Here is a 23,133-nt window from a genome sequence, read left to right as displayed (position 1 = left end):
GTCACCTCTTTTCCAGACACCACATCTGTTGTGCAAATGTTTACCTGCCCATATGCCTCGCTTTTGCTGGTGTCGCCTTTCCAACCAATGAACGTTAGAGAGTCCTCCTGCAAACTCGAGAAAGCGGTCCAATCAGTACATACATGCACACCAGCACCGGAGTCGATCATCCACTCGTCGTAAGCCGAGTCACAGCCCTGAAAAGTTGTCGCAATCACCTTCTGCCCTTTACGATCATCACCAAGAGAACCACCCATTACAACCATGCCAATCGAAGATGGTTTACCGCCACCAGCTCCACTCCAACGCACTAGCGACATTGACGAGGATGACTTCTTCTTCCCTTCCGACTTTCCTGCACTGTTGGTTACCTTGTGTGTCTGCTTCTGTCGCTTCGCCTCCAGATATTCACTGCAGTCTCGCTTCAGATGGCCGGGCTGGTTGCAGAAGAAGCAGGTTCTGGTCTCCCCATCTGCCTGCCCGTTCTTTCCCTTGAATCTTTTTTTGTTTTTGTTATTGTTCTGCTTCCACCGACGCTTCCCTTTGCCACCAAAGGGTTGCTGCTGCTCATTCACCTGTAGAATCTTGGCACTATCAGGCGACTTAGCAGGTTTCTTGGTCATGCCGCTCCGTTGCTTATCCACCTCAGCCTCACTGCGTAGTGTATTCAACACTTCAGACAGCGTTGGCATGTTACCGTCGCGCACGTCTTTGTCGAACATCCTCACAAGTCCACGGTACTCGAAAGCAACTCCTTGAAGAATCAGTTTCACCATGTCATTGTCCGAGACTTCGTCGTTCATGTTGCGCAGCTGGCGCCGCATGGCCTCCATTTCGTCGAGGTACATATCCATGTCCATACCATGAGTGAAAGTGTACCCATACAGCTTCTTGCGCACGTACAGCGCATTCGAGAACGCACGCTTGGTCTTCTCCTGCTCGAAGGCCACCCACATTTCTCGTGCACTCGTCAGCATGCAAATCTTCGTCGCATCCTTGATAAGCACACCACGAAGCAACGCATCTCGCGCGACCGCGTTCTTTTCCGTAAAGATCTGCCTCTCTGCATCCGCCGCGTTGGGATCAAGCACAACGGTGCCGTCCAGAACGCCCCAGCACTCCCGTTGCGACAGGTAGGATTGCAGCATTGCCTTGTAGAGGTCGAAGCCGCCTTCTTCGTCGTACTTAGGAGGTTTGTTGCTGCCGAATCGAGGCGCCGCCATCGCGTTGTTCCCGTCGGCCATTCTGGATCAGTCTCGAAGTAGTTGGGCTCATAACCTAAGAGCGTGTTGAGTGTAGGAAGGGCCAGCGCTCTTGAGCACTTAGAGTTTGAGCGAGTCGAGAGCTGAATAGCAGAAGACGAGTGTTTGAGTTGTAGCAAGTAAATTGCAAAGTGATTCATGTTAAGCTCCTTCGAGCTTCTGTGTCTGTGAAAAGGAGGAAAGCCTATGGCTACAAAACCCCCGTGAACTTACTCTACTGGCCACACTGCACGTTCCTGGAAGTGGCTCCAGTTTGGATAGCCATCCAAACTGGGTGTTGTGGATTCCTTCAACATTCCACAGAGTGCATGTAGGCGACCAACAGTAGATGTCCAGCCAAAAACACAGCCTAACACAGGCCTCATCCCCGCAGAGCAAAGTGACCGCCAAAATCAGGTGGTGTGGTTGACACCAACGAGAGAGATTCTCATACGATCTCGTACTTTATGATACTCGTTGATAAAACGCAAAAAATACCCGCCAAACTCTCCAAGTTCTTGTGGCTCCTTCTTGTGAATTTTCTTCATGACGCCATCGAAATTTTTTTATTGCTTAGTCCGACAGTACCCCACAAAACTTCAATCGCGTCACGCGATCGCAAAACGTTATCCTCGTCGGCAATAGCTGCATGGATCAAGGCTTGCTTAGCAACTCCATCACCTGAGTCCCCAGCCACAAGTAACAGCAATTCCATGCCCGAGCTACCGTATCTTTCGTAACAAAAAAAAAATTCTTGCAAAAATTCTTGCCCAATACCTCCAATAATGCTTCACCGATGTCGCTCCACGCGAACGTTTGCGCAACTTTAGTCATGACTGGGATGAGTGTCGAGCTTCTGCCAAAAATCCGAGTCTTGAGCAGTGCTTCGTAAGAAATAACTTTGTCAACTCCGCATCATTAGATTCAACCAGCAACTCGCAAAAAGAGAGAAAAAAATCTGACCGAAGGCATGGTAGTGCGACTCAAGGTGAGTTCGTTTCCCCAGCCATATTTGGTAGCCACTTTGCCGAGAAGATTGCGCAAGGCTGCAGCATCTACAGGTCTACGAGAAGCCAATTCTTCAACAGCAAAAAGTGAAAAAGGTGAAATATGGCTCTTACGAAAGCCAGGATAATCTGTAGAAAGGCCTTGTGGCGGACAACTGGTTGGGTCCCCTGACCAGTCTCCAAACGCAATTAAGGGTTTTAGTGGCTTGAACGACCCTGTTTTACTCCAAAAATTCAGCGAGGTAGCAGGAATCGTTAGCTTTCGAACGGTACTCTACTTTTGTCCGTACGAGCTCTGGTTCCTGAGATACCAAAATTCGCGCTTTTGACAAAAGTGGCGGATAACTGGTTGCTTACCCCCCCCCCCCCCATCCCCTCCCCTTACCAAGCGATGCTCACCATTGGCGATGCTGCGCGGTGTATATTAAACAGGCCTCCTAAAATCATGGATATGAAGGAAAAGTGCCTATTTTCAAATAATTTAATGGGAAAAGTTTCTTTTTATGACGTTTCCGGCTACTTTCTACGACTAGAGGTTTTTTTCTAAGACGTAGGCTTTTTTGTATTATGTGCGGCTACTTTCTATGATTTCCGTATTTAATTTGAGTTTTCAATTATGGCGAGGCTACTTTATATGATATCGTCAGAAATGAATTAAGGGAAGGCAGGGTCTTTCTCCACAAACCACATAGTTACAGGTCACAAATTCAAGAAAGTTGATGATAGTCGTTATTTACGTAGGAACTTCAAGCAACACTCGTCGTTTGTTAAAAAAAAAAATGAATGTTATTAACCCAGGTTAAGGTGTATAGAACTAAAAGTTATGCTACACAATGGAAGCACATTGCAGCTCACTTCGCAAATTTCAACGATGAACCCCATTGATCGACTCCAAGCTTCAGTGAACCTCTACATCTCGCTTCTCATTGCTATGCGCCGCCATCTCGAGGTCGTTGTTTGCCTTTCACGTGGAGCGGGTGCAAGAACTGGACGATGAAACGCGTCGATTGGATGACTACCCGGATGGATCGCAATCAACGCATGAAGACTCAGATGACTCTGGTGACTCATCATATGACGAATACGAGACTGAGACCGAATCCGATGCACCGTCCACTCCAAACTTCATCGAAAGATGTGACGCCTTCTTCAGCGAATCGGAATCCAGCAATGAAAATGGTTTCGTTTGGAACATTCGGGGTGCACTACGGTGAAACAGAAAAATACCACCAGACCTTCTATCCCGCGGCTTTCATGTTTGTTCGTACCGAAACAGCATTCGCCTACAACCGACTTTTTCAAGTATGCCAAGACCGCTGCCTGGAGTTTTTCAACGGTTCCCTGTGTCCTCGTTTCGGTTCTATGGATCACTCACGTCCAATTGCAAATCGTTTCCGCCGAATTTTGCCAGAGATAAAGTTGTTGAACTATTGGCCGCATCTACATAGAAAGGCGCGTGAGAAAAGGGGCATTTGGTTGAGAAGGAGAGCTACGAGGAGAACATTAAGACTCAACTCGAGTATCTGAGTCAGGCCCGGACTGCAAGCCAATTTGAAGCTTTGTGTGGATTGGTGGTCGATAACTGGATTACTCTTGGTGAAGTCGAATACGCCCAATGGCTCGAGACAGAGTACCTGACGGAACCTTGGGATTTATGGTTTTACAGTGCGAGCGATGCGCCAGGGGTTGTGCCGAATCAAAATCCTATTGAACCGCATCATCGGAAGATAAAGGCTACTGCAGTAAGCCATCTTCGGGCCGCAACAGGTCACGTTTTGGCAGGGACTCTGCCCAAAATATTGATAGCAAGTGCTATGGATATTGGCACTGAACCTATTCGGCATTTCGCATCAGGACCTGCACATTCTGACCTGCTAACGACCGCTTTGCTACTGTGCAAAGATGATAACCACCACCCGAAACACAAAGGAAAAAGCCCCCGTGAACTCAGCAACATTGATCGGTACTTCTTCCACGCTAACCCCTACGTAGTGCGAGACGACGCCCTTGGAACCAAGGTAGATGGGTTTAGAACTCGGACCTACTAAGGCTCCCTTGAGGGGGTTCTTAGGCGAAATGAGACAGTGGAAAATATCCCTCTGAAGTATCTGTCGCTCCACGCTGTAAAGGTTATAGCACAATTTTCAGTCCGCCATGATTGGGACTCTCCGTCATGGAGTGTTCACAAAATCGAACGCATCCGGAACAAGTACAAATGTGACTGCAAGGAGTTCTACCAAACTGGGTGGCTATGTGCGCATATCCTGGCGACTCTACATCTCGTTGATTCGCTGGACTTGAAGATGATGCTTCGTAATGTCCCAGCCCGTAAACCTCCAGGGCGACCACGGAAGAAGACACGGTGCCTCGATCTCGACGGCACAAGAAAATCTCAGTATTCGGTCATTGCTTTGGTCAAGCGATTGACGGAAAAGTCGGCCAGTGTGATTAACAGGAGTATTTTGACAGTGCAAACTTCCAGCGACGAGGAAGACGAGGAAACACAGCGTAACTACATTGGCAAAATCAAACCTCCTTTCATGCGCGGCAGTAAATGGCTCTGGGACATAGAGTACGAAGAACTGGAGGCAGCGCCACCGGTGCAAATTGAAGAGCTGGCCAGGACCGTCAACTACTCGTTCCAGATGGGGCATAACTTAGTGCCCAACTAGCGTTACCCTACGCCTGCATGGATAATGCATCCTTGATTACGTAAAGTACGAACAGAAAAACTATAAAACTAACCCAAAAATAAAATAAAAAACTTGCATGGAAACACTGTCATACAAAAGAGCCCTTGCTCATACACTTAAGCCGAACATCAATGTATAGTTAGCGCATGTCAGACAATATAGCCGCTTGTCATAGAAAAACGCCTCACCGTCATAAAAAAGAGTCGAAATTACACGTCTTAGAAAGTAGCCGAAAGTATGATAAAAATAATCCGCACCCTAATTTAATTGGGTAAAAGTGCACAATACCGTAATGGGATCCTTTTCACGGACCATTAGTCCTCACTTCGCAATTTGCTTTAAAAGGCCATCTGCATCAAGAAACACCAAGAGCACCCACAAACCAAATAATGCGGCTTGCTTCGTATGCATCTCCAAAAAAAAACTATCATTGGCTAAAACTACATTTCTCTGGATATTTATATCCAGAGTTTTAGGGGCGATCGGAAAGCGTCAACGATCCTGTCAAATAACATTTTTATGGATATATCTGTAACTATAAGAGCGAATATTTATATGTTAAAATGACGCAGAAACTAATAAACTGTTTTCTTGTATGCCCAAAAGGGTGAATGTTGACCCAGTCGGCCTAGAACAACATTCACCTCGAATGTGATCCAGTCACATTCAAGCTACCTTATGGCTTCAACATAGGTATTGGAACGACGGAGTAGTTAGTAAATACAACCACACAAATGTCATGCGTCCAGCTTCAGATATACATGTATCTCGATACAGCACATGTACTCTATACGAAATTAACACTAGGATACGTATGAAATTGATTTAGAGACGGCAAACATCAAATTCTCAACTAAGAAAAGTAAAATTTCCCAGTGTCGCTAGCGAAATGGGGGCCCATCCTTATTCGCGCTTCAGTTTCTTCGAAGTCTTGTTCTTGCTTTTCGGTTATGGTAGCATGTCCCCAACGCATTCGTTATGAGCGCTGACAATGGTCGGTGCCAAGCACTCCTTAGCACCTACGCTGTCGGTTCCTTCTGAGATCTGGGTTTGGGCCTCACCTTTTGGCAGCATGCTCTCAGCACATCCATGGGGAGTGTTGATGATAGGAGGTGACATGATCTCCTTTTTCGGACCGGGCAGCGTGCCTTCACTGTCGGTCCCTCCAGATACTTGACTCAAAATATAAAAAGAAACACTTTTTTGAATGTGCATTAAAGAATTTCTTTTGAAAAAGTAGTTTGTTTCTTTAAAAATATATACTTTGAACGAGTTTCATTTTTTTTTGGTTGTTACGGTATGTACTTCATTAGTATTAATAAATATTATAATATTAAATATTCAGTATCCAAATATCCAGAGCTTCCCGGGCGCAGCACGGCATTAGTCCAGAAATGACCACCAGCCATCCTGAAAATTTCGCACACGAGTAAATACCTGTCAGTCAATTCAAATTACCGGATAACCACAATTAATACATCTTTTTAGTAATAATACTGAGCTTAATCTTCCAACACCCGCTAACTACCTAGTCAAGCAACCGCTCAGGGAGACTGTGATCCGGGTCAGCTTACTAAGCTGAGACAATGCTTGGAGGATAAAATTTGCGGAATCCGACGCAACTTTACTTCCGGGGATAAGTCTCGTAGATTCCGCTCGATCTAAGCATCCGGTCTCTTTGTTTTGGAATCGAGGAAGGGCAACGCCAAACAGGTCGAGACATCCGTCCCCAAATCGAGTTGGCAGCAAAGTTGCGCGACTTGGTTGACAGCATTTAAACCCCTACGATTGGCTAGAATCGGTCGAAGTTGCTTTAAATATACTAAATTTCAGAGCTTCTTCGTGCACAGCATGACTTTTTTTTATTTGTTGAGCCTATAGCCCCATTTCTCCTGAAGTCAAACAAACTGTGCGCTTGGCATTGATAGCAGTAAATTCAAAGATCTGTTGAATGACGTAGCTGTCGAGGTGAAGAAAGATGTCGTAAACAGGTTGGACAACGCTGAGGAATGCCAGACGACAGCGCAATGGTAACTTTTTCCTCTCGATGTTGAGCGTTTCTCGGTGATGCTGTCGAAATGCAGCTGCATATCTGTAAACAAGCGCCGGCGACACGAGTAATTCAAGATACTCCAGTTTGTTGTTCGCTTTGAGCATATCGAGGAACGCCTGCACACTCTCCTCACTCATCGCACTCAAGCACAACTCACGCATCCCGTTTGCCAGTGCACTACTTGGATCTCCCAATTTCTTCGCAAAACGAGTGACAACGTCGACAGGTGGGTTGTAGTATGTAAGACCCAAGCCTCGGATAGTTGCACTTCCCTTCTCCACGTCGAGCATCAAAACATCCAAGTCAATCTGTATATTGTCGAGGTAGAGCTGATCCAGTCTTGGACATGCTTTTAGAATAGCTTGAACGTCAAAAGCCGCAACAACACCCATCTGGATCGAAAGTTTTTGTAGCGAGAACCCTACCAGTTGTAGAAACCGAAGCAGCACGAGCATTTCTTGTTCCGCATTGCTGTCAATCGATAGATACAGCGATTTTATCCCAGCAGAACATGATGCTTCTGGGAACACTTTATGTGCTTGATCCGACAATATGACGCCGTTACCACGTCCAGGGACTAGTACGTTGAATCGACAGTTCTCTTCGTCAATTTGGAGCAAACGGTATACGAAATCTTCAGCAGTTTCCAGTGTTGAGATGCTGTTCAGACTGGTAATTGATTGTTTGACGTTCACACTCGTGCCTGTCGGAACGAACACGTATTCAACACTATCCCCTTCAGAAGTTTGATTAGGCTCGGGTAAGTTTGTTGCAAGCACGCGTGCTACAGCATCAACGTCTTCACGGCTCAACTGGACTCCAACCAAGTTGATTTCTTCAATAGACGACCTAGATGCACCACTGAAAAGAGCGTATGTAAGCCACCGCCAACGCCACGTACGCTGCGCCGGTGTAAGTGAACGAAATGCTCCATTGATCGTCAACTTGTGCACTCGTGAAGCGTCGACCAGCGACGCACACAAACCGGAAAAGATCTGATCGTCCACTGCAAACATCGGGATGACAAGCGACTCAATCATCGGTCCATGGCCGCAGAAGATGGTGTTAAATAACTTACCGCAATGACACTGCGCCGTTAGATCGCTTGGATGCACTTCACCCGACCGAAAGAATCCGATCTGCAGCTCCTGCTCCAGTGTCAGTTGAAGCTCCGAAATGGCCAAGTAAGGCAACTCCAACATCGATAACGCCACATCAGGTGGTTCACGTGAGACTGGAATCGTACCGATACACAACTGTACGCACTCCAGCTCGTACGTAAAATACCCGTCCACAACACGTTCTTCGTTATGCTTTTTGATCTCGTCCATCGTGGCCAACAGCTCCCTCCAATTCGCCGACAGCGCCGACTGCCCCACATTCCACAAGTCCGTGAACGCTAAAGCGTACGAGATCTTGACAATCTCTTGACGTCCTTTGTGGGGCTTCAAGATAGCAGATACCGCGTCTTGAAAGGCTACACTGGTACACCGTCCGAGGAAGAACTGGCGAAGGATAGCGGACGGTAGCAATGCGCTGTAGCGTAGGTGTTCCGCGTCAAAGCGGAGTACGAACCTCGGGGTGAATTCCTCATCGAATTGGTCGTCCAGTTTGAGGCCACATCGTTCGAGTAGCAACAATTTGCATGCTTCGTTGTCGACAATTGCCACGAGACTCAAGAGCTCCAGCGCTTCTCGCAACAGTCGAATCTCTGCAGCTTCTCGGTTGAGAATCGCCAGCAGCGACAACGGAGGACGCACAGAGAGCCACCAGTTGTCTGAGAATCGACTTTCAACGTTCAACCGGCCTCGAAGAACCGCACACCAAGGCTCAAGAAGGGCGACGGCTTGGTGCATCTTGGAAGGTTGCAAAGTGAGTGGGATATCTTACGGATTTGCAACGCTGCAAACGTGAGCATTCAAAGATACCGGACTTTTGTATTGCGAATATTGCGAAAACAATCAAGTAAACGGGAGCGTTGGTAATTGCACTTCGTCACCAAAGGTTAGCTTGACAAACACTCTTCTCCTCACTTAGTTGGGGACGGCGGCTCGGACGTGGGAATATGGGGCAACGGCAACTCCTCTTCGTCCGCTGCATGCGCCGAGGACGTCGGACTGGTAGGATACAGAGCGTACGCCGTGAGCGGGTCTTGGTCGTTCAGTACCGTGTGAAGACGCGCGAGTGCAGGGTTGGCAGTGGCGGGCATGGACAGCCAGTGCACGTGCTGGGCAGTAGAGACCACGTCGGCGAATGTCTGGTGCTCCACTGTAACTTCCACGAGGCTGGGGGAGCGGACAGGAGGCTCCCGATCAGCCTGCACAGTCTCGTTGGTGTCTTGGACGTCGGTCACTTGCTCCTGCACTACATCAACCTCCTGAACTACTTCGGTCTCTACTTCCTCCGTCACTTGAACCTGCTTCGTCTCTTTGGTCTCAGTCGTTGTCACCACCTCAGACTCCGTAACCTCTTGGGTTGTTGTGATTTCCTTCGTCTCCTGCACTACTTCGACCACTTCGCCATCGGTAGCGGCTTCAGTCTCCTGGATCATCAGCGTTTCTTTGGTCTCTTTGGTCTCCGTTATCACCTCGGCATCCTGGACGGTCTCCGTTACGGTGGCTACCACAGTCTCCGTTACCACTGCGGTCTCTACAACTTCTTCTCCTCTCTTTACCTCTGTAGCTTTAGCCTCGTCGATCGCTTTGATGGCTTCACGTTGAGCTTTCTCCTCAGCTTCCAGTCTGGCCTTCTCTTCAGCTTCAAGCTTAGCCTTTTCCGCCGCTGCCAGTTTAGCTTCCTCCTCTGCTTCCAGCCTTGCCTTCTCCTCGGCTTCACGTTTGGCCTGCTCTTGTGCTTCCCGCTTCGCCTTCTGCTCTGCTTCTAGCTTTACCTTCTCCTCCGCTTCAACTCGAGCCTTCTCCGCCGCTTCACGTTTGGCCTGTTCTTCCGCTTCAATTCTAGCCTGCTCCTCAGCTTCCAGTCTTACTTTCTCCTCCGCTTCCAATCGTGCTTTCTCCTCAGCCTCCAGCATGGCCTTCTCGGCTTCTAGCTTTGCCTTCTGCTCTGCTTCTAGCTTTGCCTTCTCCTCAGCTTCCAATCGAGCCTTCTCCGCCGCTTCACGCTTGGCCTGTTCTTCCGCTTCTAATCTAGCCTTCTCCGCTGCTTCACGCTTGGCCTGTTCTTCCGCTTCTAATCTAGCCTTCTCCTCAGCTTCCAGCCTAGCTTTCTCCTCAGCTTCCAGCCTGGCCTTCTCCTCAGCTTCCAGCCTGGCCTTTTCTTCAGCTTCCAGTCGAGCTTTTTCTTCCGCTTCCAACCTTGCCCTCTCCTCAGCTTCCAACCTCGCCTTCTCCTCTGCTTCCAACCTCACCCTCTCCTCTGCTTCGAGCCTCGCCTTTTCCTCTGCCAGCAACTTGGCCCGTTCCAACTTCTGCTGTTCGATCGCCGCTTGTTCCTCCAGCTCCTTCTGCTTCTGCTTCTCCAACGCCTCCAGCTTCGCTTTTTCAGCCGCAACTCGAATACTCACCTCACTCTCCGGCACAATAAACGTGTCGATGGTTCGCGTAGCAGGACCCGTGGCTTGCTTCTCCAGCGACTCGAACTTCTCCTTCTCAGCTGACACGCGGACACTCGCTTCGTTCTCTGACACGATAAACGTATCAATCGTGCGCTTGACTTGTGTGGCGAACTTCTGCTGACTCTCGAACATGGCCTTCTCCGCCGACACACGGACACTGGCCTCGTTCTCCGGCACAATGAACGTATCAATCGTGCGCTTGGTAGCTTTCACCTGTTTCTCCGGCGTCTCAAACCTGGCCTTCTCCGCCGACACACGGACACTGGCCTCGCTCTCGGGAACGATAAACGAATCAATCGTACGCTTGACTGGTGTAGCGAACTTCTGCTGACTCTCGAACATGGCCTTCTCCGCCGACACACGGACACTGGCTTCGCTCTCTGGGACAATAAACGAATCAATCGTGCGCTTGACAGGTGTGGACGTGCTCGTCTTGTTCTCGAACTTGGCCTTCTCCGCAGACACACGGACACTAGCTTCACTGTCAGAAACGATAAACGAATCGATCGTCCGCTTGATCGGAGTGGAAGTGTTGGCCTTGTTCTCAAACTTGGCCTTCTCAGCAGATACACGAACGCTGGCCTCGCTGTCAGATACGATAAACGAGTCGATCGTCCGCACGGGAGCGGTGACCACTGAGTTCGCGCGCTTGGTTTCGAACCGACTCGCGATGCCTCGTACACCGCCCGGACTCTCTTCAGTAACGGTGTATCGACGAGCAACCGGCTCAGGAGTGTGAGCGCTAGTGAGCGTAGCCGAGCGCGTGGGCTTCGTCGGTGTACTGAATGCTGCCTCGGTTGCAGTCTCCGTCTCCTTCTGGGCTTGTTTTTCCTTCTCCAAAGCCTCGTACTTCTGCTTCTCAGCGCCAACGTGGATGCTCTTTTCAGTCGGGAAAAAGCTGCGCACTGTACGGAACGACAAGTTGTCTAGAGATTGCTCTGCCTTCTTCTCGAATCGACTTGCCATGTTGCGCACACTTGACACGACGGAGCCCTTCTTAGGTTTAACAGGAGACTTCGGTCGCTCCTTGGCTTCTGCCTCTTCCTTGGCACGTTGAGCCATCTGAGCGTTATACTTCTCCCGTTCAGCACTGACAGAGATGCTGCGTTGCTTCTCCGTGAAGAACTCGCGCTTCGTGCGGAACTTGAGGCTGTCCAACGCATTGTCCTCTTCTTCGTGGGTCTCCAGACGATGTACCACTTGTTTCACCGGCGACGAACCGCTTAGATCCAGTTTTGCAGCCGACGGAGTACGGTGAGTTGTTGGAGACGTTTCTTCGTGCCCTTCGAGGTGATGCACGATGGTTTGCACCGGTGAGGGCGTCTTGAGCTCCAAATTCGCTGCTGAATCCGTACGGTGCGCCTCTGTCTTATCAGACAAGCGCGAGATCACGGACTTGGGCGGCGTCTTCTCCGACTCCGGCTCATCGGTCTCCAACGAGGCGTTTGAGTCACTCAAATGAAAATCCACCGATGCAGACGCCTCCACTTCAGACGTACTCTCCGATTGCTCAGTTGTTGTCTTGGTCTCCGTGCTTATCACCTGTTGCGTAGTATTCTCTTCCTCCACCGCGTCTCCATCGGTCGAGTCACGCATGTCGTCGAGACTGAACACACTGTCTGCGTCAACGGAGCTGCCCACCGTAGCAACGACCGAGTAGTCCATTTCAGACGCGTCGTCCACAGCTGAGTTCACGTCCGCTTCCGAGGGTTCTTTGGCACTTACGTCGCCCTCCTCAGCCTCGAGTTTCATCTCAATGGTGGAGGCTGCTTCCTTCGTCGAGGTCTCTTTGGTTTCTGTGGTCTCAGTCTCTACCTCGCGATCCAACTCAGCAGTTTCATCCGCAGCAGCAAGTGCAGCAAGATCCACTTCCGCCTTCTTACTACTCTCCTCTAGGAAGGCCTCCTCTCCCGCGAAATCCTCAGTCTTGACGCTCTCCCCGTCTACGGAGCTCCCCAGAGTGGCGGCCACGGAGTAGTCGATCTCCACAGCGGCGTCATGAGTAGCGATGGACTTAGCAATCTCTTCCACGGCTTCAGCGCTGATAGCAGCGCCTTCCTCCGCCGACGCGACCGTTTGCTCTTCAACCGTTTGCTCTTTAATCGTATTTTCCGTCACCTGCTCTACAGTCGTCACTTCCTCACCCTCCACAACCGTCTTAGTCTCCACAACCGTTTTGGTCTCCTCTACAATCGTTTTAACGTCCCCCTTCTCGCCCTCCACAGTTATTTCCTCGTCCTGCTGCGTCTCACTGGTCGTCGCCTCCTTCGGGCCGGGGGTAGCCATGATCCACCACGCGTCGTCTCCTTTGACTCAAGATCGATACTGACGGAGGCGTCGCTGAGTTGCGTTGCGACTTGCGGCGGACGCCGTGACCCATCCTTTTCCATAGCCATGCGCTAGCATGGTGCGATTTGACAAAATTGCCACATTGAAATTCGAAGTTCCACGTGGCAATTCCCCGAAACCGTATCATATATGAAAAAAGCGCAATCTTACGGATTATGGCAACGCATGCATGTTAGTCATCGTAGTGAATTGTCACTGCCCTTGTTGCACAGGTAGCTGCAAGTGCCATAATAAGGCTCAGAACAGCGTCGTCCAGAGAATTTGAGGCGGAATCTTGGCACTTAGGGCCTCGTACTGCACTCAAAAACGCAGCTTTGGCTGCAATGGACACTTTATTCTGCACCACTGGCAGAGACTCGCCATGATGCAGTTGAAATGCCTCGTCGTACTTGGTCTGCAACTCCGGACTCAACCCGAGACTGAGGTACGAGAGCTTGCGATTGGTCTTCAGCATGGCTAACAAAACTCGGACGTTGGCGTCGTCGATAGTACACGACTCCGCGGACCCAGACAGTCCGAGTTCGGACAGGTGCTGGCCAATTTGACTCGAAGGAGTCGCGACGGCTTCAGCGAGACGCGTTATCTGCTCATTGGACGTAAAGACGTTCACGAGACCCAGACACTTCAACTTTGACTTGGTTCGTTCGATATCGAGACAGAAATCGTTCGGGTTTCTGAGTTGAATACCCTCGAGGAACAAGTCCGTTAATTGAGGACATGCTTGGCTAATGGAAGCCATGCTAAGTGGATATGACCCGACGGCGTAGAGCGCGAGGGACCGTAAGGGATTCCCAATTAGGTTCAAGAAGTCTGTAAGTACTTCACCGCCATCATCACCAAAGTGAAGGCCCAAAGCAAGCGTCAGAGCCTTCAAACCGAGAGCTGAGTCATCCTTTCGTTGTAGCCGCTGCTCGGCTGGCTGTGTGTCGACTCGAGCAACGCCGTATCCTGGCAGAACCACGTGGAAATGACCACCTTCGTCGCTCACAATATGAAGCCACGAGTCTGATTCCAGTAAAATAGAGAATAACCGGCCTTTGACGCCATTTTCTTGGCCAGGATTGACAAGTATGAGCTCTGTACCTTCAAGAAAGTGGCCGACTGAATCACGTCTCCAGTCTCGAATATTCAGCATGTTTTCCTCGCTTGTGATGTTGTTCAACGCTGCAGTTGGTGGCGAGTTAGCGTGGATCACCACAGCGATAGCCAAAGTGTCTTCACGTGTCAGCTGAGCTGCTGTAATAAGTGCTCTTTCCACGGTTGAGTCAGTGGTCGTTCTGAACAGCGCATACGTGAGCCACTGCCACTTCCACCTCCTCGTCTCCTCCGTATCGGACATGCCAAACACACCATACAGTCGAAGATGCTTTGTAACTGAAGCAGAGCCAAGAGTAGAGCACAAAGCCGCAAATTGCCATCCATTACAGTCATGACACCCGACCGATAGTGTGTCGACGCCACCTCTTTCAGCACCGGCAAGACTTTGACCACACAATACTGTGCGCAAAAACTTTCCAACGCTGTCTTGCATTTGCGCATAGTTCTCAGCAGTAGCTTTCTTTAACGAGAACGCAAACAGCGAGAACGGAAGCCCCGAGTTTAATAAGTTCGTCAACCTCTGCGTCAGTGACCAAGATATGTTCACCTCTCCGACGTCCAAGCGAATCGACTCAAGCGTCAGAGGTAAGAAACCCGTAGAATTTACGTCATACTGTTGATTAGCTTGGAGGATCCTGAGCATTGCGTTGAGATCACGCAGATGAGTCTCGAGAACTTCATCAGGCAGCGTCAGGAGCTCAAATTGCAGCTCGAACGGGACCGAATCAACGCATCGAGTCTTCCCCAGCGTCATTTCCACCTCCTTCAAAATTCGTCTAGCTTCCAAATAGTCGTCACTTCCTCGCTGGACACTCGCCGCCACAAAAAACTGTTTGCACACTGCAGCAGGCGACAAAGCGCCAGACTCCACGAACTTCTCGTTGAACACGAAGCGGAACCGTGGATGCAAGTCCCCATCGAGCGGTTGATCGTCCTCATCCCTTGGAACTCGACACTGCTGCACTAAAAGGGCTCGCCACGCAGCATTGTCCACAATTGCGACTCGGGCGAGCAGATCCAGAGCTTCTCGAATCCGACAGAGCGCATTGATTTCGACCTTTTCGGGTGAATGTGGCAGCCTCACCGCTACCCAGTGATATTCCCAGCGCGCCGAATTTTCAGCTGTGCGACCTTCTAAGTGCAATTTACCACGCAACACTCGACACCACGGATACAGGAACGCCCACAGCGCAGGAGGAGCAGCATCAATTGCTGCCATGTCAAACAAGGACATAAAAAATCAGATTATCGTTGGCTAATTGAGCAATACTACTGGTTTTGTCATTATTTTGTTTTTGGGTAAAAAAATAATTTTCTACTTTTTCTTGTCCTTACCCATTTTCTTGGTAAATGGTACAGCATGACGCAAATCAATGCAGTCCAGACGCACAGTACCCAGCACACGTTCAGGTAGTTCCATGACGCTTTGTGCCTCGATTACGAAGGCCAAGTCGATGATGAGGTCCCGAGCGTAGCCCAGCAAGAGGTTCAACACCCCCGTGGCAACTGTACTGCTGCCGATATCATAGTCCGCTTCCAGATAATTCTTGCCCTGGTAGTATTTCTGGTAGATCTTGGTGCCTAGAATGGCCGGAGTGGTGCCCACGCCTTCTCGAATAGGCCACGTGCCTTGTACAACACGCGGAATCAGCTTGATACGTTGCGTTCGGAACTCATCGTTGGGTCCACGTAGCACTTCATGACAAAGATCAGCAAACACAGAGTTCTTCTTCAACTCGGACGGATCTTCCGGTGTGAAATATAACACCAGCGAGTGGTGCGGGGTACCAGGGAGTATAAAGTTGATAATGAAGATAAACGGACGGTCTTCCACTGCCGAATCAGTGGAATCGAAGCCGTCTCCAACGAAAGAAGACACTCCGATATGCTCAATCGGTTCGTTGGACTTGTACAGCTCCACATTCACTAGTCGACAGGCTTGTCGCGCTGATGGAATCTTCGTCTTTGAAGTAAAATATTGTGGCCCACGGACCATGAAGCCGTCAGCGCTCGGTTCGCTCCAGAACTTTGTGGGTAGCCCATGCAACACACTGAGATCGGTGCGATACCTTTCAAGCATTGGGAACTGCTTCTCCGTCACAATTTGTTGACTCGGGACTGGAAACTTACCGCCCACACTCATTCTTCGACTGTCTGAAGTTGCAGTCACTGGACGGAGCGTTTGCAGACCTTCGGACGCTGTGATCGCTGTGATCATTTCCAAAAAGAAGACCCCGTAGGCGTGGACGTAGTACCATGAGCGCGCTAGTGTCGAGTCGATCCAGCCATTGGGATTCATCTGGATTGTCAACGTCACCCAGCACTCCTCAAAGTGGTTATCGCTGTCTTCTTGCACGCGTGGAGAGATGATGAACCCTCCACCCATAATATTGGCACGGACAGCTCCAGTATGGGGAGGACAACCCGTATGTGTGGTGGACTGGAAGCAGATAAAGTACGAGCCGTCGGGCTCCATGCGCCAATAGCGGAGCATACACAGCTCGCGAGCACTCACGAATACTGGCCACAGATACGTCGGGAAGAGTTTCCAGTAGACCACGTCACTGTGGTCCTCTGTGTGTTCTTCCAGTACACGCGCCTCCTGAATAACATGGTTGGATGTGTAGAATGGACTGTTGACCTTCATGAGCATCTCGAACACTTTACGAGGCGATGCGTTCACCTTGAGACTCGTACGAAGTGCAGGCGGAGGAGCGGATGTCCGGAGACTGTTCTGGTGACTCTGACGCTCTGTGTCTACACGTAGTTTACTTGAAAACTCGTAGAGCTTCCATGATGTCTCTTGTGAGAACGTGGCAGACGTACGGAAGCTCTTAGCGATAGAGCGCGGCATGGATCCAAACGATCCCGACCGTTGTCGAGGTCCTGGATGAAGCGAGAGTGCTCCACCTTTTCCAAAAGATTGCTGCGATACAGATCGTGATCTAGCACCCCCTCCGAAGGACGATATAGTAGTAGGCAGTCTGCTTTCCAGTAGTGGATTACCCTCCTCCATGTCGGGGTCGTGATCCATGTACCAGTTCAGATAGCGCTTCCACTGTTCTTCAGCTTGAGCAATGCACTCGAGAATGCTGTTACGCCACCACACAGCAGTCTCCAGGGACTCAGCAGCCAGTGCAATAGGACCTTTACTGCGACTCTGAGCGATCATGGCGCCTGCAGCACCAGCACTCGCAGCAGCGGCTGCACTCATACTCATACCCATCACACCGATACCAACACCAGCCAACCCACCCGTCAACACCACGGCGGTTGCTGCTGTAGCAGCAGCAGCGGCCGCTGCCGCTCGGCTTCGGAACTTCCTGGAGGTGGCACGCTTGACACTCGGTCTTGCATCAAACTCCGTTTCGTGAGAAACAGCCGAGTCCAGTGGAGACTCAGCCCCGAGTCGTGATGGGGTCGGTCCTGGCGTCAACTCTGCACTCTCCTCCACCTCATCATTACTCGCGTGACTCAAGTGGCGGATCCTGAACGTGAAGAGCTTCTTGGTCTCGATCTTACTCGGCGACTCTCTCACTTCATCCACCGTCGTGCCAGGGCCCAGTATGTACCAGCCACGTGGCTCCTTGTCTCCTTTCTTCCTGAAGTAACACAAGAAGTGGGTGCCATTGGGCGTCGAACGGATCATAAAGTACCGTTCTCTCCATAAATTGACGTGTTGACCCTTTTTGCGTAGCCATCCTTCCATCCTGATCTCCCCTGTTGTAGGTGGAAGGATTTCTTCCTCTGTCTCTGCGGTTCCGGGTTCAACGGGAGCTGTAGCAGCTCTAGAAGTCGAAGAACTCGACGGTGCAGAGACCCCGCCGAATCCCAATTGGCGATCGCGTTCGCGACACATTTCCTCGACTATTTGCAATAGTCTGGGTTTCATAACTTCTCGAACAACGCTGTCATCGAGACCTCTGGACGATGACGACGTGTTGCCGTCTGTAGCGGCCTCTAGAGCGCGTTTGCGAGCGCGAAACTCGGCCATCATATCCTCGTAGAAGGTGAGAGCTCGTTCCTGGAACTGAGGGTCCTGTGCCGGACGTAGAACTCGAGTATCGGCGCCAATGATGGGCGCCCCGGCGTGGACCGAGATGTAGAGCTTCTCTAGCGCTTTGAAAACCACACGCTTGCCGTTCTCGCGGCTGGCGTAGCACGCTGTGATGTAGTCAGCGCACACAATGTCCAGTAGCATGTTGAGGCGGTCCCCGTCCAGCAGGATATCCGGGATCATGCCCGCAGGCCTATCATCCCCAGCTTCCATCGTGCCCCCTGCTACTTCTAATTGACAAATGACCAAAGTCAAGCGCTACTGGACTATAATCTGCAATCCATAGTGGAAGCAAGTGTAAATTGTGCAAGTGCGAAGAGTTGGGTCAAAGTGTAACCTTCACAAACAGGCAACAGTAACTTGTCTCGGGTCTGTCATCATCACTTCGACTGCCATTGACACACAAGCGTTGATTAACTTTTCGCCAGTGGCAAAGACAATCTGCCACTTGATAAGCTTTTCATTTGACAGATTCGCATCAGTATCGCAACATGAAAACAATCGCGTTTTGGATGGTAAAACAATTTTGATTCATTACTTGGCAGTTGGAGTCTACCGCTATCACTACTGAGGTCGTGTCTTTAAGCAACGCAGATGCCCTTGATGATCGAGTCGATCCATGGACGCACAGCAGACACTCGTGAATATACGCTCATACCACCGACTTCACCACATCCTTCGTTGTTGCTAACAAGACCCACAAGGACCTCGTGGTTCTTCTTCTTCACGATGACCGCACCGCCATCGTCGCCCATGCATGACTTGGTGGCTGAGACGCCCCGAGAGCACAAATTGGCCTCGTCAATTTTCAGCTCCGTCGAGCAAATCTCGTTGCTCACGAGTTGCACCTCCACGCTCTGCAGATAACGGGACTGCACGGCTTCAGCCGTGGTGTCGTTCCAGCCGAGACGAGCGCCCTTCATTCCAGACTTGACGATCGTCTTGGCCGGGTCCAGGACCACCGGTTTATAACTCGACTCCTGCTCTAGCTCGAGGATCAGAAAGTCGTTCTGGTAGTCGGTGTTATTCGGGTGCACCAAGTAGGCGACGACCTTAATCTGCTCACCGCTATCCGCGCCAGTGTACGAGTCGGAACCGAGCGATACCCACCGGATGTTGTTCGGAATGCAGCTCGCCACGGTCAAAACGTGCGAGGGGCCGATGAGAGCACCCGCACAAAAGTTGGCGCCGTCTTTGGTGGAGCGAACGCCAGCGACGTATCCCTTGCCAGCCTCAATTTCCGTGACCGGGACGGTGACCAAGTCATCGATTAGGCTGGAAGACGACGTCTGAGCGTTAACCGAGCTCGACGCTAGGACAGTGAGCGCAGCAACGAGAGCGGACGCGAGTTTCATCTTGATCTACAGCAAACAGCGATCAGAAATCGGCAAAAGCTCAAATGGCTCAGGATGGTCTGCACTGCTATCTGGATGGACTCGACAATCATAGCTAGGTTCGTTTCCTCAAAGCGGAGCTCTTCACCGCGAGTTTCTGCTTCTGCTTGTAGCAATCGCTAAGTTCGGTTGCTCCGAATGTCTGGGCCTGCGGACACCAAATGGGATCTGCCAAATCTGAGCAAAGCTTCCATGATGTTGAAGGGAACCGCGACAAGCTTTCTAAAATGGGTAAATTTTCTCGGTAGTTTTCTCCAGTGGTCGGTCACTGCGGTGACGAAGCAGAACCGACCGGTGTTCAAAAGCCGAGACAGAGCCCACGAGCGGTATTCGTATTCGGGACGTGTATTGTTGCAGCAACGTCTCTCTTCTTGTTCGTGCCCTTTTGCTGATACGCTTGCTCTGTCTCGGTTGATGAGGGACGTGATAAATTACATACTGCTTGTTACATGTACAAAAAATAGTTTTGAAAACTTTGGCCTTACAAGAGCATCTCCACCACATCACTATTATAGGAAATGTAATCCGATATTATCATCCAAAATTCTTATCAGTGTTGACTTTAGTCTGAAAAACTTGTTGTGCGGGCTCTTGTTTTAATAACGCCGTTTATCCTTCTCTAAGACGCGGTTTCCACAGTTCGCACCAAACCAGTATGGTGCAAACTTGGTGACCGGCCAACATCCAGATGAAATTCAAGAGCACATCTTCATGAAAAACCTGGTTCCTCAAGCGGCTTTTCCTTGCTCGAGACATCAGGAACGAGTCGTTGCATGGCATGACCGCGACTGGAACACCTCATCACTTCGGTTTTCGTAGGCTGAAACTCAACGCCATCGAATCCGGTCTTGGTGATGAAGTTCGTCTCAGCTTTCGTTGCTGCGTTGGCCGCTTTAGCGGTCGTGTCCTCCGCAGACTCCACTGATGCTGTAGAGCGCAGGCTTATCCTCGGCGGAACCACGGTACCCAAGGGCAGGAAGACCTACTATGCTGGTATGCGCAAAACGGCGGAGGGCAAGAACTTCTGCGGCGGTACCCTCATCAGCCCCATCCACGTGCTCACTGCCTCGCACTGCGTCACGTACGACATCCGCTGGGTCTCGATCGGCTCGCACTATAACAATGGCACCCAGGACGGAGAGCAGATCAAGGTCGTGTCGGTGATGAACCACCCAAATTTCACTGAGGCGTTGAAATTCTCCAACGACTTTGTCATTTTGGAGCTGGAGGTCGCGTCGACGATCACGCCTGCGAAATTAGCCAAGGCCGACGACTCTGATTTCAAGGACGGCGCCACAGTGACAACCGTGGGAACTGGACGTCTGTCGGAGGGCACGACGGCGCTAGCAGGTCACGAGCTGCAGCGTGTGGATTCGACGCTGATCACTAACGAAAAATGCGCCGAGTACGGCAAGATTACAGTGGACGACTCTATGATTTGCGTGGGTGGACAGATCAGCATGGGCTACTGCGACGGTGACTCGGGTGGCCCGGCCTTCATCGAGTACTCCGACGACGATGCCGACGACGTAGTGGTTGGAGTGGTCAGCTGGCGCAATTGGCGCGATGGTGAAGTATGCGGCCGCGGAAAGAGTTTGCCAATGTTGTACTCACGCGTCTCGTACGCTCGGTCTTGGATCGATCCCATTAGGAAGTCCTCGTGCTTCGAATAGGCTAGATAAAGTGCCAGGAGTGTTGGACCATAATACAGTTTTTTCATAGATCAATCCTTGATTCAACGCGGTGTCTGGTGCTGAAGTTTGCCAGTAGTAGCTGTCCTACAATCAGTATCATTGTAAATCCAGCAGGAACAAGATGGGTCAATAGTCAACGTGCTGTCAACCGCAGACCGTGGTAAGGTGCAACACAGCCATGCAGCTCATCTCGCGTCTAGATTCTCGATGGAGGCACTGTCCTGGGCCAAGTCTTGGCCAAGACTAATGGTGGCCAACCTGGCGAACGCCCTTTGCATTTTAATCGGCGGTACACGGACATTAAGTAACCGACGGCACCGCGTCGCATGATGCAAACGCACGGCCGTCCACCACCATTGCTAGACTCCTTCGCAGATATTCTCCAGAGAAAAGGTGACTGTTGCAGTCATGTCATGTATCTTCTAGAGAAACGCAGTGGACGGGTATACGCATGGGAATCCGGATTCTAAGAAAAAACCCTTACTCAGTGCAAGTTCAATCATCTGTTATCCGGAAATGTGACAAAGATCACGCCCCGCTCAACCGAAACTTCAACACAAAATCCCAATCCAACTACCTTCCAGAAGAGAAACTGCGCTATGGCAGACACGATGCCGCCGCCGCATTCCGAGCCCGTTACGCGGAAGCCGTTGCCCCCTTTAGAGGTCCCGGGGCAAAACCAGGAGCGCTTTGTGATGCAGCCCAAGGTGGAGGCGGGTCGAGCCCACCCCGAGAGCGCAGAGCCCGTGACAACCAAGTCGAAGGGTCTGCAGGAGACGCTTACGTGGTTGGAGAAACAGTGCCATGTCGTGCAGACGCACGACGGCCACCAACGTCGCAAGCGTTCGTCCACGTTCGTGCGCTCAGTGTTGCGTCTTCTCAGTGGGTCTAGGGACATGAACAACAGCGACGAGGGCGAGGACAATGCTCCAAAGCTGCCAGTCCCCTGGGGACAGGATGTGCTCAAGGTTGACTGGTCGGAGGTGGGCTTCCGACTACTTGACCAGCCTATTATGCAGGATATGAACCGCGTCCGCGCATTCATCGCCAAGGAGGAGCTTTTCACCGCGTCCCCGCAGGGGATAATAGCACTAGCCAAATGGCTACAGCGCTTTGACAACCACGTGCGTCATGTGATAACACTCAAAGAATATTTACTGGAGGAGCGTACGCTAATTGTCGGCGTGGGACACAACGTAACCACGCTCTACGATGCGTACGATGAAGCCTTGGCAGTGGCACTGGAAAAAGTGCACGACGAGCGTCGCGACTTGAGCGAAGCCGTTTTGCACATGTTTGACGAGCTGGAGAATCTTCTGCGCGGTGAGGTGACAGCTGTAAAGCACCTAATCACGCAGACATTGACTGAAAAGGAAGAGTATGAAGCGCTAAGCACGCTGTTTAACCAGCTCACCAGTGACGACGAGTGTGGTGTGATTGTCGCCCACCTGCTCGGTTGGATGCGTAACAATATGAGCGAGGAGGACGTGCGCGTGTTCCTCGCGCTGTTCAATCCAGATGTGCAGGACAGGATTGCCGGCGAGTGGATGCGCATGTATGCGTCGTACCTTCACTTGCTGGACGAGTTCTCGATCAACTATGACAGCTCGCTCTCGTATTTTACATGAAGCATCGTCGGCGTGCGACCACGATGCTGGCAGACGTAGATTCTGGATCGAGCTCGCATGGGGCTTAGCGGATCCAACTAGTTCAGTGCTGCTGCGCCACTATCGTCACTAAAAGGTGACGGAACGAGCAGCAGCTAGCGATACACGAGAGGAACTCGTCTGGCGGGTGATGAAGGCCGCAAGCTTTTGCAGTGTATACGTGTATTCTTGCGTTTAGTTTATGATGCCCAACATATTATGGTGTAATCTCAAAGAGACAGAAATAACGAGCATGTCTTGCAAGCACGCACATTACATGTAAACTCTGCTACGTGTACATGTAGCATGATGAACTTCGTTAGAATG

The 23,133-nt window shown here is 50.7% G+C and overlaps 8 protein-coding genes across 12 annotated transcripts; 3 read left to right on the top strand and 5 right to left on the bottom strand.

Moving 5' to 3' along the window:
* Positions 1-4,150: 4,150 nt before the first annotated feature.
* On the top strand, positions 4,151-4,920 carry PPTG_14052 (hypothetical protein; the record flags this gene model as incomplete). Its single annotated transcript, XM_008911010.1, has 2 exons — positions 4,151-4,211; positions 4,397-4,920. 2 exons carry the CDS (start codon positions 4,151-4,153, stop codon positions 4,918-4,920), a joined length of 585 nt encoding a protein of 194 aa, XP_008909258.1.
* Positions 4,921-6,816: 1,896 nt separating this feature from the next.
* On the bottom strand, positions 6,817-8,850 carry PPTG_14051 (hypothetical protein; the record flags this gene model as incomplete). The annotated part of the gene is made up of 1 exon (XM_008911009.1): positions 6,817-8,850. The coding sequence occupies one exon, from the start codon at positions 8,848-8,850 to the stop codon at positions 6,817-6,819; it is 2,034 nt and encodes a 677-aa protein (XP_008909257.1).
* Positions 8,851-9,023: 173 nt separating this feature from the next.
* On the bottom strand, positions 9,024-12,992 carry PPTG_14050 (hypothetical protein; the record flags this gene model as incomplete). Of its 5 annotated transcripts, XM_008911008.1 has the most annotated exons (4): positions 11,124-12,992; positions 10,809-11,018; positions 10,333-10,703; positions 9,024-10,308 (listed from the first exon to the last, which is right to left on the bottom strand). In XM_008911008.1, the coding sequence occupies exons 1-4, from the start codon at positions 12,852-12,854 to the stop codon at positions 9,024-9,026; spliced, it is 3,597 nt and encodes a 1,198-aa protein (XP_008909256.1). In that variant the 5' UTR covers positions 12,855-12,992. The 5 variants fall into 5 exon arrangements, with proteins under 5 accessions (XP_008909256.1, XP_008909253.1, XP_008909255.1 ...); XM_008911005.1 differs by having other exon boundaries at positions 10,809-12,992; XM_008911007.1 differs by having other exon boundaries at positions 10,914-12,992.
* Positions 12,993-13,089: 97 nt separating this feature from the next.
* PPTG_14049 (hypothetical protein) lies at positions 13,090-15,249 on the bottom strand (the record flags this gene model as incomplete). Its single annotated transcript, XM_008911003.1, has 1 exon — positions 13,090-15,249. The coding sequence occupies one exon, from the start codon at positions 15,247-15,249 to the stop codon at positions 13,090-13,092; it is 2,160 nt and encodes a 719-aa protein (XP_008909251.1).
* Positions 15,250-15,330: 81 nt separating this feature from the next.
* Positions 15,331-18,285, bottom strand: PPTG_14048 (hypothetical protein; the record flags this gene model as incomplete). Its single annotated transcript, XM_008911002.1, has 1 exon — positions 15,331-18,285. One exon carries the CDS (start codon positions 18,283-18,285, stop codon positions 15,331-15,333), a length of 2,955 nt encoding a protein of 984 aa, XP_008909250.1.
* Positions 18,286-18,641: 356 nt separating this feature from the next.
* Positions 18,642-19,427, bottom strand: PPTG_14047 (hypothetical protein; the record flags this gene model as incomplete). The annotated part of the gene is made up of 1 exon (XM_008911001.1): positions 18,642-19,427. One exon carries the CDS (start codon positions 19,425-19,427, stop codon positions 18,654-18,656), a length of 774 nt encoding a protein of 257 aa, XP_008909249.1. The 3' UTR covers positions 18,642-18,653.
* An 893-nt stretch (positions 19,428-20,320) lies between these two features.
* PPTG_14046 (hypothetical protein) lies at positions 20,321-21,188 on the top strand (the record flags this gene model as incomplete). The annotated part of the gene is made up of 1 exon (XM_008911000.1): positions 20,321-21,188. The coding sequence occupies one exon, from the start codon at positions 20,321-20,323 to the stop codon at positions 21,137-21,139; it is 819 nt and encodes a 272-aa protein (XP_008909248.1). The 3' UTR covers positions 21,140-21,188.
* A 543-nt stretch (positions 21,189-21,731) lies between these two features.
* PPTG_14045 (hypothetical protein) lies at positions 21,732-23,133 on the top strand. The gene has a single exon (XM_008910999.1). It carries the CDS (start codon positions 21,760-21,762, stop codon positions 22,786-22,788), a length of 1,029 nt encoding a protein of 342 aa, XP_008909247.1. The 5' UTR covers positions 21,732-21,759; the 3' UTR covers positions 22,789-23,133.

The sequence above is a fragment of the Phytophthora parasitica genome (genome assembly GCF_000247585.1).
Source record: "Phytophthora parasitica INRA-310 unplaced genomic scaffold supercont2.40, whole genome shotgun sequence".
Lineage (NCBI taxonomy): Eukaryota > Oomycota > Peronosporomycetes > Peronosporales > Peronosporaceae > Phytophthora > Phytophthora nicotianae.
The sequence above is the reverse complement of the archived record's forward strand: the minus strand, read 5'-3'. Positions and strand labels throughout refer to the sequence as shown.